Source organism: Phacochoerus africanus, chromosome 8 (genome assembly GCF_016906955.1).
Source record: "Phacochoerus africanus isolate WHEZ1 chromosome 8, ROS_Pafr_v1, whole genome shotgun sequence".
Lineage (NCBI taxonomy): Eukaryota > Metazoa > Chordata > Mammalia > Artiodactyla > Suidae > Phacochoerus > Phacochoerus africanus.
This window is the reverse complement of record NC_062551.1, coordinates 61,630,846-61,645,602: the sequence shown is the minus strand read 5'-3', so window position 1 is coordinate 61,645,602 and position 14,757 is coordinate 61,630,846. Positions and strand designations below refer to the sequence as shown.

At 46.8% G+C, this 14,757-nt stretch overlaps 1 protein-coding gene across 1 annotated transcript; it reads left to right on the top strand.

The window, feature by feature from the left end:
• The first annotated feature begins 1,739 nt into the window (after positions 1 to 1,739).
• LOC125133616 (zinc finger protein 549-like) lies at positions 1,740 to 8,303 on the top strand. Its single transcript, XM_047791949.1, has 3 exons — positions 1,740 to 2,006; positions 4,609 to 4,647; positions 7,624 to 8,303. The coding sequence occupies exons 1-3, from the start codon at positions 1,805 to 1,807 to the stop codon at positions 8,175 to 8,177; spliced, it is 795 nt and encodes a 264-aa protein (XP_047647905.1). The 5' UTR covers positions 1,740 to 1,804; the 3' UTR covers positions 8,178 to 8,303.
• The last annotated feature ends 6,454 nt before the right edge of the window (positions 8,304 to 14,757 follow it).

The window sequence follows — 14,757 nt, the reverse complement described above, 5'->3', positions numbered from 1 at the left end:
TTCCTGGGATTCTTTGTGACTAGTTTTCAGGCTACACAAGATCATCTTTGTTAATTCAGGTTAAAAAATGTGCTATAGTTCCCATCATGGCACAGCGGAAATGAGTCCAACGAGGAACCATGACGTTGCAGGTATGATCCCTGGGCTCCCTCAGTGGGTTAAGGATCCGGCATTGCCGTGAGCTGTGCTGTAGGTCACAGACACAGCTTGGATCCTCCGTTGCTGTGGCTCTGGTGTAGGCTGGCAGCTACAGCTCCAATTAGACCCCTAGCCTGGGAACCTCCATATGCCGTGGGTGTGGCTCAAAAAGGACAAAAGACAAAAAAAAAAAAGTACTATACAAGAGTTCCCGCTATGGCACAGTGGGCTCAGGATCCAGCGTTGTCTCTGGCAGCGCAGGTTCTATCCCTGGCCTAGCTCAGTGGGTCAAATATCCAGCATTGCTGCAGCTGTGGTGTAGGTCACAGCTCTAGGTCAGATTTGATCCCTGGCCTAGGGACTTCCATATGCCACGAGTAGAGGAAAAGAAAAAAAAAAAAAAAACTATATGGGGAAATATACAATGGTCATTTCTCTACTTGCAGCCTTCTTCAGAGCCTTTTAAAAGAGTGCACACACAAATTCACATTTTCATGGTGGTAGTGCACATAGTATGGCTACACTTTTTGATGGGTTTATAAGAGCTCTATTTCTTTTTGTTTTCAGGAGAATGTGCATGGTTTTCTATCTTTTGGGAAAGAATGGACTCTTCTCCCCTGCCCAGCTGCACCTGTGGCATATGGCATATGGCCAGGGATCAGATTTGAGCCACAGCAATGACCAGAGCTGCTGCAGTGACAGTGCCAAATCCTTAACCTACTGCAGCCCAAAGGAACTCCAAGAATGGAGCCTTAAAGACCGAACCCTCCTCTTTCCTTTCTCTGGAAGGGGATGCATTCTAGCTCTGACTGTACTTGTGGCTGTGCCACTGGGTTTGGGAGAGCTGGTGAGTGCCACTGCTAATACTCTGTCTCTCATCAAAGGGTTCTTTCCATGCTTGGGACCTCTCAGTTTGTCCTGAAGCAGGAGTGACATGTTTTTTTCTTTTTTTTAATTTTTATTTATTTATTTAATTTATCTTGCTTTTTAGGGCTGCACCTGCAGCATATGGAGGTTCCCAGGGTAGGGGTCACATTGGAGCTGTAGCCTCTGGCTGATGCCACACTCACAGCAACACCAGATCTGAGCCACATCTGCGACCTACACCACATCTCACAGCAATGCTGGATCCTTAACCCATTGAGCAAGGTGTCCTCATGGATACTAGTCAGAATTGCTGAGTCATAGCGGAACTCTACAAAATCTTAATGACTTGACTTTTCTTACTTGGAAATCCTCCCAAGATTTCCATCAAAAACAAGCAACAAATAAGGACTGTGGCTGCTTACAGTCTTTTCACAACTGGAATGCTCTATTTCTCCTAATCCTGTATCATTTTGATATTTAGGAATGTGAATTAAGTCCTACTTTTGTAAAAATTATAGATATAGACTTTGTCGAGTCTATTTTGGTGTGTTTTCAATTTCTGCTTCCCTCAGAGACTTGGGACATTAATAACCCACAGGTTTGCATATTACAAACCTGAGGTAGGGGAACTACATTACCCAGAGGACTGTGCGCAGACCGGCCTTGAGCTCCGCACCAATGGCCGCCCCAGGCTGGGGCTTTTCCGGAAATGTGACTAGCAGGTGGGCAGGATTTCCGGCGTCTTTCTGATGGCGGTTGTTTGGCGGCTTTTGCTGCTGTCGGCAGAATTTTAGCCTGTATGTCAGTGGGTAGAACCGAGATAAAGGAGACGCGGAAGCGCCCGAGGGGGCGCGGTCCACACTGCACGGGAGCGAGCGGGTTGCGGAACGTGCTTCCGGGATTATCAACCCGGGTCTCCACCATCATCACGCGCTCGTCTCCTGGCACCACTGCGCCCAAAAGGTGCTATAGCAAACAGCGGGCCAAAGGCCACGGCCCAGGTGACTCTTGCGCCCCGCGATCCTGACCCAAGTCCCCCAGCCCCCCGTGAAGGTCTTCCGCTCAGGGCTTTGGGGTTCAGCCTCCTGTCTCCGAAACATCAGGTGTGCGTGTGTGGTGGCCCCGTCTCTGACAGGTGTATGGAGAGGGTTAAAGGCCGTGGGCGCGCCACCAGCAAATCCTTGGAGGTGAACAAGGGCCCGGAGTATTTGGGAATCCTCGGTTCCTACTCTTTTCTACAAGTGGTAGAGAATTTGAGGAGTCAGCAATCTGAGCATCTGGTGTCAGTGAAGGGTTGTGACTAAAGCAGGAACACACTCTGAGTTACAGGGTTTTTGTTTTTTTGTTTTGTCAGAGGGCCGCACCAGGCGGCATATGGAAGTTCCCAGGCTAGGGGTCGAATCGCAGCTGCAGCTGCGGGTCTATACTACAGCCACACCAGATCCCATCCGCGTCTGCAACCTACACCGCAGCTCATGGGCAACACTGGATCCTTAACCCACTGAGCTGGGCAACTTTTTTGGAGTTCCTCTTGTGGCTCAGGGGTAAGGAACCTGACTAGTATCCATGAGGGTCGGAGGAGAACAGACCGGGGAGAGGCTGATGAGGGTGAAGGCAGGGGGACCTGGAAGAGCCTGCTGCATTAGACTCTAAGGAATAAAGTGGTTTCTGGGCCAGAGTGATGGCTATGAAAATTGGTGGCCGCAAACAGATAAACTGAGCGCTATTTCTTCTATAAAGATGAGTTTTTTTCAGGATCACCAGGGAAATGCAGTTGGAGTGTTGCAACCATGGTGAGCTAACACCTATAGAGATTGTAAAAAGGAAGATAGAAGGGCTAATAATGCACCAGAGTGTCCACAGTGTTTCATTGGTTGCGTTCTTTCTAGGAAAGAAGTGAGTTGTCTTCCTTTTATTTTATTTATTTATTTTGCTTTCTAGGGCCAGACCCGTGGCATTTGGAGCTTCCCAGCCTAGGGGTTGAATTAGAGGTACAGCTGCCAGCCTGTGCCACAGCCACAGTAACGCTGGATCCAAGCCGCATCTGTGTCCTACACCACAGCTCATGGCAACACTGGATCCTTAACCCACTGAGCGAGGCCAGGGATCCAACCCACAACCTCCTGGTTATTAGTCAGATTCGTTTCCACCCCACAACGGGAACCCCTTCTCTTCCTTTTAAATTCAGTTATTGTCTCAGGTCATGAGGGCTCAACCTTCTGCTGTGCCAGCTCTACTGGATGTTTCCATTATTAATTTTTTTCATAGGGATATAAGTAATAAGATTCCGAGTCAAGCTTCTGAGATTCCCAAAGTTGTGCCATGGAGTCTCTTGTCTGTCATTGAGGGAGGAGGTGGTGGCTCAGCGATGTGCCTGGGGGGACTCGGGCCAGGTCTGGAGGTCAAATGTAGGAGGGAACGTCTTGTCCTGCTGCTTTGCTGTGAGAGGGGACGTGAGAGGCAAGAAGAAAGAGCTGGCGCTGGAGGGCAGGGCAAAGTGGGTGGGACCTCGTGAGGCCGTGTGAAGTGGGAGGGCCCTGAGGTTCCAGGGCTTCCTGGGGAAGCGAGGGTATAAGGAGCCAGGCCTGGGCTGGAGATGGAGAAGGAGGTGTGAGGGGACATAGCTCGACTGCTCTCAACCCTCAGCAGAGTGTCCAGTCCTTGTGAAGCCAGAAGGAGGTCAGCCTTGCTTGGGGGAGCACCCAGGCCCCTCAAGGGCACAGGTGCCTCAGCAGGTTTCCAAGCTGTTCTTGAGCAAGCAATAATTGCTTAAAATGGCAGTATATGTCTGTGTGTACATATATATATAATAATTTAATTATATGTAAATTATATATATACACACATGTGCATTTAGTTTTGTTTCGGGCTTTTCACATAAGACTCTGGATCCTTTGTAATTTCCTGAGCCTCAGGAGTGTTTTGTTGTTATTCACACAGGAGTTCAAGTAAGTGACTTAGGGTGGGTCCTCTAGATGTCCTCAGGATGGGACTGGTCACCAGAAACATCCAGTCAGTAGAAGTTTACACTTCCAACCCCACTCGGGACCTCCTATGGATCCCAGGGAATCTGCAGACAAGGTGTAAAAATTGCCGGGAATTCCCTTCTCGTACACTGGATTAAGAGTCAGGCGTTCTCACTGCAGTGGTTTGGCTTTTTGCTGTGGCACGGGTTTGATGCCTGGCCAGGGAACTTCCACATGCCACAAGAGCTCCATCCCCACCAAAAAAAAAAAAAAAAAATTAAATCGTATTTATATCATGACTCGAAAGACGTAAACAATATCCAGTTTTCAAAAACACGCGGAAATGTGAATCTTCTGACCCGCAATAGCTCAGTCTTAACGATGGAAACGCACCAATGCAGTGTTTGGAGAAGGACACCACTAAGAGATGCTGTTTTACATATTTAGAAACTGAATTAGGTAGGTTGCGTGTTTGTCCAGGGCGCTAGACTTGTCCAGCCCCAGCTCCGAAGACCAAGAAACTGAAGGCGGAGGTCGGCCTGAGATCACTCATCTCCAGGACGAAGAAAGGAAGAACCGGCTCAGCCACTCCGTCCTCCCTAGGCCGCCTTCACCTCAGCTCGTCCTCTTTTCACAGGGTCCCCAAGGAGCTGCCGTAGGTATGGTCCCCACACAGGTAAGTCTGCCGGACGTCGTCCCCTCCCCTGGCCCTGACGCCCAGACTTAGGACCCAGTGTTGTCCTGGGATGGTCGGTCCTTCGCTCTGGGCCCCTGGGGTCCCCTCAGGCCCGGGAAGCTTGGTGACAGGCGTTGTCCTGAGGTGTTCAAATGTGTCCCGTGGAAAAGGTCAAGGGATAAGCTGTTCCTTAGCCCCGGGAGTCAGCCTGTCCCTGTGGCCGGAGGCGAGGGGGCGAGGGGAGTGTCCGGGGATCTGCAGGACCCGTGACCTGGGCCAATAAAGCTGGGTGGCAGGAAGTTCCCCTCGTGGCACAGCGGACATGAATCCAACTAGTGTCCATGCAGACATGGGTTCGATCCCTGGCCTGCTCGGTGGGTTAAGGATCTGGCATTGCCGTGAGATGTGGTGTAGGTCGCAGATGCAGCTTGGATCTGGTGTTGCTGGGGCTGTGGTGAGGGCCGGCGGCTACAGCTCCGATTCGACCCCTCACCTGGGTGTCTCAGGGGAGGTGTCAGGTGGGCAGCTGGGAACACACATCTGGAGGTGAGGGAGGGGTTTCGCTTGGGAGAGTCTCCCAGGCAGGTGGCTGGTGTGCAGACCTTGTCACACTCAAGGCCCTGCAGGTCCCGGTGCCCGGAAGGTGGGGAGGGGATTCTCCATGGCCTGGCTCAGGTGCCCGGGCCCCTGGCCGGGGTGGCTGTCATCACTGAGGATGAGGCAGGACAGTGACCATGAGTGTGGGGGTGGGAGGGGTCCTGATGGCGCAGAGGCGTCTCGGTGGGTGAGGAAGGTACCGAGGGGGAAGCAGGGATGGGGGTCGGATGCCGGGAGGGCAGGCCCGGTGCCTTATTTCCCCTCCAGGGCCTCAGAGCTTTGCACAGACTGTGTTGGAGCCTGAAGGGTGTCAGGCTGGGTGACAGAGTTGCTGAAGGGAAATGGTGCTTTTTTTCCCTTCCAGGGAACAGAGGTGCCTAGGGCCTGCAGCAGAGGGGCAGGGGCGGCGGAGGGGTGAGGACCTCGGCCTGGCTTCCTCCGCTCTACTCTCTCTGCTCTCCCTCTACTCTCACTTCTTACCCTTGGCTGATTTCTACCTCAGTGGCCTCCCCATCACGTCTGTCCCTCTATCTGCTGTGTTTTCCAGTAGTGATCTCTTCCTAATGTAACACGAGAGGTGTGAGAAACTATGAAGTCCCTGCACTTCCCGTTGTGGCTCAGCGGTTAACGAATCTGACTAGCATCCATGAGGACACAGGTTTAATTCCTGGCCTTGCTCAGTGGATTAAGGATCCCACGTTGCTGTGAGCTGTGGTTTAGGTCACAGATGTGGCTCGGATCCTGCGTTGCCGTGGCTGTGGTGTAGGCCGGCAGCTGTAGCTCCAGTTTGACCCCTAGCCTGGGAATCTTCATATGCAGCAGTTGCGGCCCTAAAAAGCAAAAATAAATAAATAAATTATATACATATATATATATATATATAGATGAAATCCAAGAACAGTGGCTGATTTGTGTTTTCCTGGAGTGGGATGCATATTCTGCATGGTATACTTTTTTTTTTCCTTCTGCTTTTTAGGGCTGCATCACAGTATATGGAGGTTCCCAGGCTAGAGGTCTAATCAGAGATACAGCTGCTGGCCACTGCCACAGCCATGGCAATGCCAGATCCGAGGCGCATCTGTGACCTATACCACAGCTCACTTCAACACTGGATCCTTAATCCACTGAGCGAGGCCAGGGATCGAACGCACAACCTCATGGTTCCTAGTCAGATTTATTTCTGCTGTGCCACGTTGGGAACTCCAGTATAATTTTCTTTAAATTTATTTATTTATTTATTTATTTATTTTTGGCTTTTCTAGGGCCGCTTCCCTAGGCATATGGAGGTTCCCAGGCTAGGGGTCTAATCGGAGCTGTAGCCACCAGCCTACACCAGAGCCACAGCAACGCGGGATCTGAGCCGCCTCTGCGACCTACATCACAGCTCATGGCAACGCCGGACCCTTAACCCACTGAGTGAGGCCAGGGATTGAACTCGCAACCTCATGGTTCCTAGTCGGATTCGTTGACCACTGTGCCACGATGGTGACTCCAAAATTTATTTATTTTCATCTTAATTGATTTTGATTTTTTCCATTATAGCTGGTTTACAGTGTTCTGTCAGTTTCCTACTGTACAGCAAAGTGACCCAGTCACACATTCCTATACATTCTTTTTCTTACATTATCCTCCATCAGGCTCCATCATAAATGACTAGATAGAGTTCCCAGTGCTATACAGCAGGATCTCATTGCTTATCCATTTCAAAGGCAATAGTTTGCATCTACTAACCCCAAATTCCCAGTCCATCCCACTCCCTCTCCCTGCCCCTTGGCAACCCCGTCTTTTCTCCTAAGTGCATGAGATTCTCTTCTGTGGAAAGTTTCATTTGTGCCATATATTAGATTCTAGATGTAAGTGATATGTGGTATTTGTTTTTCTCTTTCTGACTTACTTTACTTCACTTAGTGTAAGGGTCTCTAGTTCCATCCATGTTGCTGCAAATGGCATTCTTTTGTTCTTTATGATGGCTGAGTAGTATTCCATTATGTATCTATATCACATCTTCTTAATCCATTCCTCCATTGATGGACATTTAGGTTGTTTCCATGTCTTCGCTATTGTGAACAGCTGCATAGGATACTTTTCATCACCAGAATATCTTGCTGAACACCATTGGCCAAGTAGTGGATCGTTCCAGGCCTGTCCTCTTAACGTAGTGCCGTATCTTGGTTTCCTGTGTTCTTGCTGTTGATAAGATCTGCCCCTATTCTGTGACCATCAGACGTCCAGTACCCACACCATCCCTTTCTACTGCCTGACCTTCCCTCCCTTGTTCCGAAAACTACCCCTTGTACTTATTCTCAGATATGTTCTGTAATGGGCTCGTGTCCCACAAAAGTTTCCTTACACCTTATCAGCATTTTTTTTTCCGTTCAGATTGTTGGCATGGAGGAGAAGCCGAGGAAGCCATACCTGAACAGTGTGTTTTTATAGAACAAGTGGCACAAGCTAGGAACCCAAAGCTGGAGCCGTCCTTCCTGAAGACTCTCACTTCTGATACATATGCTCTGGTAGCGAAAGATGCTCTTTTCCTGGCTGAGCACCAAGGAGTGTATCCTGGACTGAAACAGTCCTTTCCTGGGGCTTGTCAGAAAATGTTCACTTCTCACTTGCAGCAGCACCAGAAGCAGCTCCGTGGAGAGAAACAGCTCAGAAGGGAGGAGAACGGCACCATGCTTGTGACAAGCTGCCAAGTACTTGTATCTGATAATATGTTCACGTGCCGAGAGGTTGAGAAGGATTTCCTAGGCAGCCTGGACTTTCTCCAGCACCAGCCCACCCGCAATGGAGAGCATCCACGGAGAAGGAGGAAGAGCAGGGAGGTCTCCCACCCTGGGCGAGGGCACTACGAGTGCAGTGAATGTGGCAAAGCCTTCACTAAAAAAGTTCACGGAGCACCAGAGAGTTCACACCGGAGAAAAACCTTTTGAGTGCTGTTGAGGGAACGTCTTTGCCCAAAAATATAAACTTAATGAGCACAAGAGAATCCACACTGGCGAAAGACCTATGAGGAGTTCCCGTCGTGGCTCAGTGGTTAACAAATCCGACTAGGAACCATGAGGTTGCGGGTTCGATCCCTGCCCCTGCTCAGTGGGTTAATGATCCGGCATTGCCGTGACCTGTGCTGTAGGTTGCAGACTCAGCTTGGATCCTGCGTTGCTGTAGCTCTGGTATCGGCCGGTGGCTACAGCTCCGATTGGACCCCTAGCCTGGGAACCTCCATGTGCCGCGGGAGCGGCCCAAGAAATGGCAAAAAGACAAAAAATAAATAATAAAAGAACTATGAGTGTCAGAATGTGGGAACGCTTTCCTTTGAAAGGATTCACTTGTTCATCACCATAATATCCACACTGGAGAAACTCATCATAAGTGTAGTGGATGTAGGAAGCCTTTCCATTACAAAAATAATCTTGGCGTTCCCGTCATGAGTCAGTGATTAACGAACCCAACTGGGATCCATGAGTATGTGGGTTCAATCCCTGGCCTTGCTCAGTGGTTTAAGGATCCCGTGTTGCTGTGGCTGTGGTGTAGGCCAGTGGCTACAGCTCCGATTTGACCCCTAGCCTGGGAACTTCCTTATGCTGCGCGTGTGGCCCTGAAAAGGCAAAAGACAAAAAACCAAAACAAACCCAAAAAACAAAAATAATCTTCTTGTGCACCTCCACATCCATAGTGGATAAAGGCCTTATGTGTGTAGCAAATATGGTAAGTCCTGTGTCTTCAAAAAAAGGCTGTTGTATCACCGGTGTATCCACACTGGAGAAAGACTTCGTGTGCAGTGAATATGGGAAAGCTTATATCTACAAAGGAAGTCCCGTTGTCCATAAGAGAATTCATACTTTAGAAAATGCTTATGGGCATAACAAGTGTGAGAAATTCTTTACAAGTAACTTTGCCCTTAGGAGACACCAGAATGTTCACACTGCACGGAGGTGTCATGAGTGCAGTAAAGGTGCAAAGCAGTGAGTGACAAAGTTAAACTTCATGAGCACAGAAAATCCACTCTGGAGAAAGACCACATGAGTGTAATGAATGTGAGAAAGCCTTCATGTGCAAGTACGCTCTTGTTCGGCACCAAAAAGTCCACATTGGAGTAAAACCATTTAAACGCAGTGAGTGTGGGAGGCCCTTCACTCACAAAACATGTCTTATTGTCCAGCAGAGAATCCACGCTGTTGAAATGCCTTGAGTGTATTTCTTTGTAGGCAGCTCCAGGCTCATAAACAAAGTACACACTGGGGAAGTGCTTTTTGATCATAGGCTTTCCTTCGCGTGAGTTAATATCTAGCAGCACTGGAAGGAGGTCCACTGTGGTGCATTGGGTTATGAATCCACCGGCAGGAGTTCCTGCTGTGACGCAACAGAATCAGCAGCATCTTGGGAGCCTTGGGTTGCCGGTTTGACACAGTGGGTTAAGGATCCAGCTTTGCCACAGGTGCAGCATAGGACACAACTGTGGCTTGGATCTTATCCCTGGCCTGGGAATTTCATATGCTGCCGGGTGGCCAAAAATGAAAAGAAGAATCCACTGCAATGGCTTAGGTTGGTCCAGAGGCTTGGGTTCGATCTCTGGCCCAGGTGCAGTGGGTTCCAAAAAAAAAAAATTGTGGCGCAGTGGTTAACGAATATGACTAGGAACCATCCCTGGCCTTGCTCAGTGGGTTAACGATCCGGCGTTGCTGTGAGCTGTGCTGTAGGCCGGTGGCTACAGCTCCGATTAGACCCCTAGCCTGGGAACCTCCATATGCTGAGGTAGCGGCCCAAGAAAAGGCAAAAAGATGAAAAAAAAAATCTGGTGTTGCTGCAACTGTGGCTTGGGTTCATTCCCTGGTCTGGGGATCTTTGAGGTACCATGGTGGTGCCTTAAAAGGAAAAAGTAAAATCTAGCAGCACGATTCTTATGTCATACAAAGTAATGTATGTGCGGTCAGTCAGACTTTTCTAAAGTGATGGTATCTTTTTATGGTCTCAACAGAAGCACCAGAACCTGTTCCTTACACTCTTTCCAATATTTGATATGGTCAGGCTTTCTAATTTCAGTGCTGCGATAGGTGAATCTAGTGATTTTAACTAGCATTTTCTTCATGACAGAGTGTAAGTGGTTTTCCATGTATTTTTAACTATACCTTTTTTTTTTTTTTTTTTGGTCTTTTTAGGACCACACCTGTGGCATATGGAAGATTCCTGGCTAGGGATCAAAACAGAGCTGTAGCTGCCAGCCTACACCACAGCCACTGCAACACCAGATCCGAGCTGTGCCTGTGACACCACAGCTCAGGGCAATGCCTGGATCCTTAACTCACTGAGCGAGGCCAGGGATTGAACCGCTATCCTCATGGATACTAGTCGAGTTCGTTACCACTGAACCACAACGGAACTCCCCCATATTTATTTATTGAAACATTATTTGTCATTCTTATTACTGAGTTGTTTTTGGCTTTTGAGGGTTTTTTTCATCTTGGTGTACAGTGACTTCATGTGGCAGCTCAGTTCCAGACCATGGATTGAACCTGGGCTCCCGCGGTGTAAGTGCTGAATATTAACCAGGAGACCACCAGAGAACTCCCATAATTACTGAGTTTCGACATTGCTTCATGGATTATTGATTAAGGTCCTCTAATGGAGGTATTTACCAATATTCTTTCAGACTCTGTCTTGTCATTTCAGTTGCTTTTCCAGAGAAAGTGTTTTTAATTTCAGTGTAGTCTTATTTTTTTTATTTATTCTTTTACAGATTATTCTTTTGGTATTGTAAATTCAAAATGTTTCCCAAATATAAGGAGAGATTTTTTCTGATAGTTTCCTGCTTCTATAATTTAGGGCCACCCCTGCAGCATATGGAAATGCCCAGGCTAGGGGTCAAATCGTAGCTGTAGCCACTGGCCTGTGACAGAGCCACAGCAATGTGGAATCCAAGCCACGTCTATGACCTATGCTACAGCTCACAGTAACACCAGATCCTTAACCCACTGAGCAAGGCCAGGGATCGAACCTGCAACCTCATTCATGCTAGTCAGATTCATTTCCACTGAGCCATGATGGGAACTCCAACAGTCCTAAATGGTTTTAATTTCTCTGCGTCATGAATCCTGTGTTCACTAATTAATGATCCTAGTTTCTTATTTGTGAAGATCTAGATAGTAATCTTCCATTGTTTAACTTAGCAAAACTCAGTAGAGTTTCAAGTTATCAAAATTTGGACTCTTTTTTAAAAATTGAAGTATAGTTGATTTACAATATTTTGTTTCAAGTGTACAGTGAAGTGATTTGGTTACATGTATAATTTTTTTCAGGTTCTTTTCTATTACAGCTTAATACAAGTTAATTGAATATAGCTCCCTAAACTGTAAATCATTGTAAATCATTGTTTGTCAACATAATAGTGTCTATCTGTTAATTTCACATTCCTAGTTTCTCCCTTACCTCCTTACTCCCGCTATTTTTTTTTAGGGCTACACCTGCGGCATATGGCGGTTCCCAGACTAGGTGTCTCATCAGAGCTACAGCTGCCGGCCTATGCCACAGCCACAGCAAAGCCAGATCCAAGCCTCATCTGCGACCTACACCATAGCTCACAGCCACGCCAGATCCCTAATCCACCGAGTGAGGCCAGGGATCGAACCCACAACCTCATGGTTCCTAGTTGGATTTGTTTCATTGTGCCATGACGGGAACTCTCTCCCCTTCCCCTTTTGATAACCAAATGTTTTATTTTCTATGTCCATGAGTGTTTGTTTTGTAAATAAATTCATTTGTATTATTCTTTAAATTCCACATATAACTGATACAATATTTCTGTCTGCTTCACTTAGTATTATAATCTCTAGTTGTATCTATGGTGCTGTAAATGTCAGTATTTCATTTCTAGTTATTTTATTTTTGCTTTTCAGGGCCTCACTGGTAAATACCTCCATTAGAGGACCTTAATCAATAATCCATGAAGCAATGTCAAAACTCAGTAATTATGGGAGTTCTCTGGTGGTCTCCTGGTTAATATTCAGCACTTACACCTCGGAGGCCCATTGAATTAGACTTTTGTCTTTTCTGGATATATGCCCAGGAGTGGGATTGCTGGATCATATGGTGATTCTGTTTTTAGTATTTTTATGGAACCTCCACACTGTTGTCCATTGTGGCTGCACCAGTTGTCATTCCTGCCAACAGTGTAGGAGAGTTGCCTTTTTTCTATACCCTTTCTAGCAATTATTATTTTATTTTTAATTTTTCTTTATAGGGTCAATCTGCAGCATATGGTAGTTCCCAGGCTAGGGGTCAAATCAGAGCTGCAGCTGCTTGCCTACACCACAGCCACAGCAATGCCAGATCCTTAACCAACTGAGCGAGGCCAGGGATCGAACCTGCATCCTCATGGATACTTGTGTTCATTTCCACTGCACCACAACAGGAACTCCTGACTTTGGGGTTTTGTTTGTTTGTTTTTCTTTTCCTAATTATTTTAGGTGGTAGGTTAGGTAGTTTTTTCGAGATTTTTTTTTTTTTTTTTGCCTTTTCTAGGGCTGCATCCCACAGCATATGGAGGTTCCCAGGCTAGGGGTCTAATCGGAGCTATAGATGTGGGCCTACACCAGAACCACAGCAATGTGGGATCCCAGCCACGTCTTCAACCTACACCACAGCTCACGGCAACACCAGATCCTTAACCCACTGAGCAAGGCCAGGGATCGAACCCACAACCTCATGGTTCCTAATCAGATTCTTTAAGCACTGCACCACAACAGGAACTCCTGTTTGTTCGTTTCTTGAGGAAGGCCTGTATTACTCCGAACTTCCCTTTTAGAACTGCTTTTGCTGCACCCCCTGGATTTTGTAAGGTTGTGTTTTCATTTTTTCATTGTCATTTGTCTCGATTCTATTTGTTTTTTTCTTGACCAATTGGTTTTTTAGTAGCATGTTGTTTAGTCTCCATGTAACTTTTTTTTCTCATTTTTCTGTCTGTGGTTGATTTCTAGTTTCTTACCATTGTGGTCAAAAAAGATGCTTTAAATAATTTCTGTCCTCTTAAATTTGTTGAGGCTTCTTTCATGTCCTAGTATGTGGTCTATTTTATTTTATTATTATTTGTTTTTTCTAGGGCCACACCCATGGTATATGGAGGTTCCCAGGCTTCAGAGCTATAGCTGCTGGCCTATGCCAGAGACACAGAAACCCCAGATCTGAGCCACATCTGTGACCTACACCACAGCTCATGGGAACACCGGATCCTTAACCCACTGAGCGAGGCCAGGGATCGAACCCGAAACCTCATGGTTCCTAGTCAGATTCGTTAACCACTGAGCCACGATGGGAACTCCCTGGTCTATCTGAGATGAGTTTGGGTGTGTTCAGGGTGGATGGCCATAGACACTCCCTGGTCTATTTTAAAGAGTGTTCCATGTGCATTTGAAAAGAATATATATTCTGGGTTCTTCAGAATTTAGGAAAAAAAAAAAAAGTCCCAGGAAACAAAAGTCCAGGCATGGATGGCTTCACATGGGAATTCTGCCAAACATATAAAGATCAGCTGACAAATCCTTCTCAAACCATTGCAAAAAGTTGAAGAGGATGAAACACTCTCAAATTGATTTTATAAGGCCTCCGTTGCCCTGATAGCAAAACCAGACAAAGACATCAGAAAAAAGGAAAATTACAGGCAGTGGCTGGGAGGGGGTGTTGGAGAAATTTTGCTTCTAGGTGTCGTTTCAGATCAAAATCTCAGTACATGGTTTGGCTGCTTGACTTGTGGTTTTATTCTGCTGTCTTTGAAAAACAACTCAGTATCTTATTATAAATAGGATTGGACCAGTTTAAGTCTGATTCTTCAGGTACACATCTAAGGAAGTTATCCTGGCCTTTGCTCATCTTCTTATGGAAAAGAAACCTAATATCACTGATATAATTCACATGATTAATATGTTAGCTTTTTCCCAAACGTGTTCTGCCTAATGTCTGATCTTGCAGAAGCAGAACCTGACATAGGGGTCAATGACATGATTTATTCAGGGGAAATTATCAGGAGGTTTTGAATGACAGAGAACAGGGGAAGGAAGATAACTACGCAAATGTGTGGCCTCATGTGGAATCTACCTTGACCTGATCGCCTTTAGAGATCTGGCCTGTAAATTGTAACCACACATTTGTCCCACGTTGAGAAAAAGGAGCATCGTTTTGTAACGTCAAGGCAGACAGTCATTAAATATGCCGCAGAGAGACTTTTCTGTGTTTACTTTTACTAAAAATTTGGACTTACTTGTAACTGCAGGAATCTATAATGAGACATTTTGCTTTCTGTTATTTCTGAACATTAGTTCCTTCAGTTGAGGAGTCTAGATTGCATAGCTATGGTCCTTCCTTTAAAAAAGAAAAAGAGGCCTTCTCATCATGGCTCAGTGGAAATGAATCTGACTAGCATCCATGAGGACATGGGTTCGATCCCTGGCCCTGCCCAGTGGGTTAAGGATCTGGCATTGCTGTGAGCTATGGTATAGGTCACAGACACAGCTTGGATCCTGT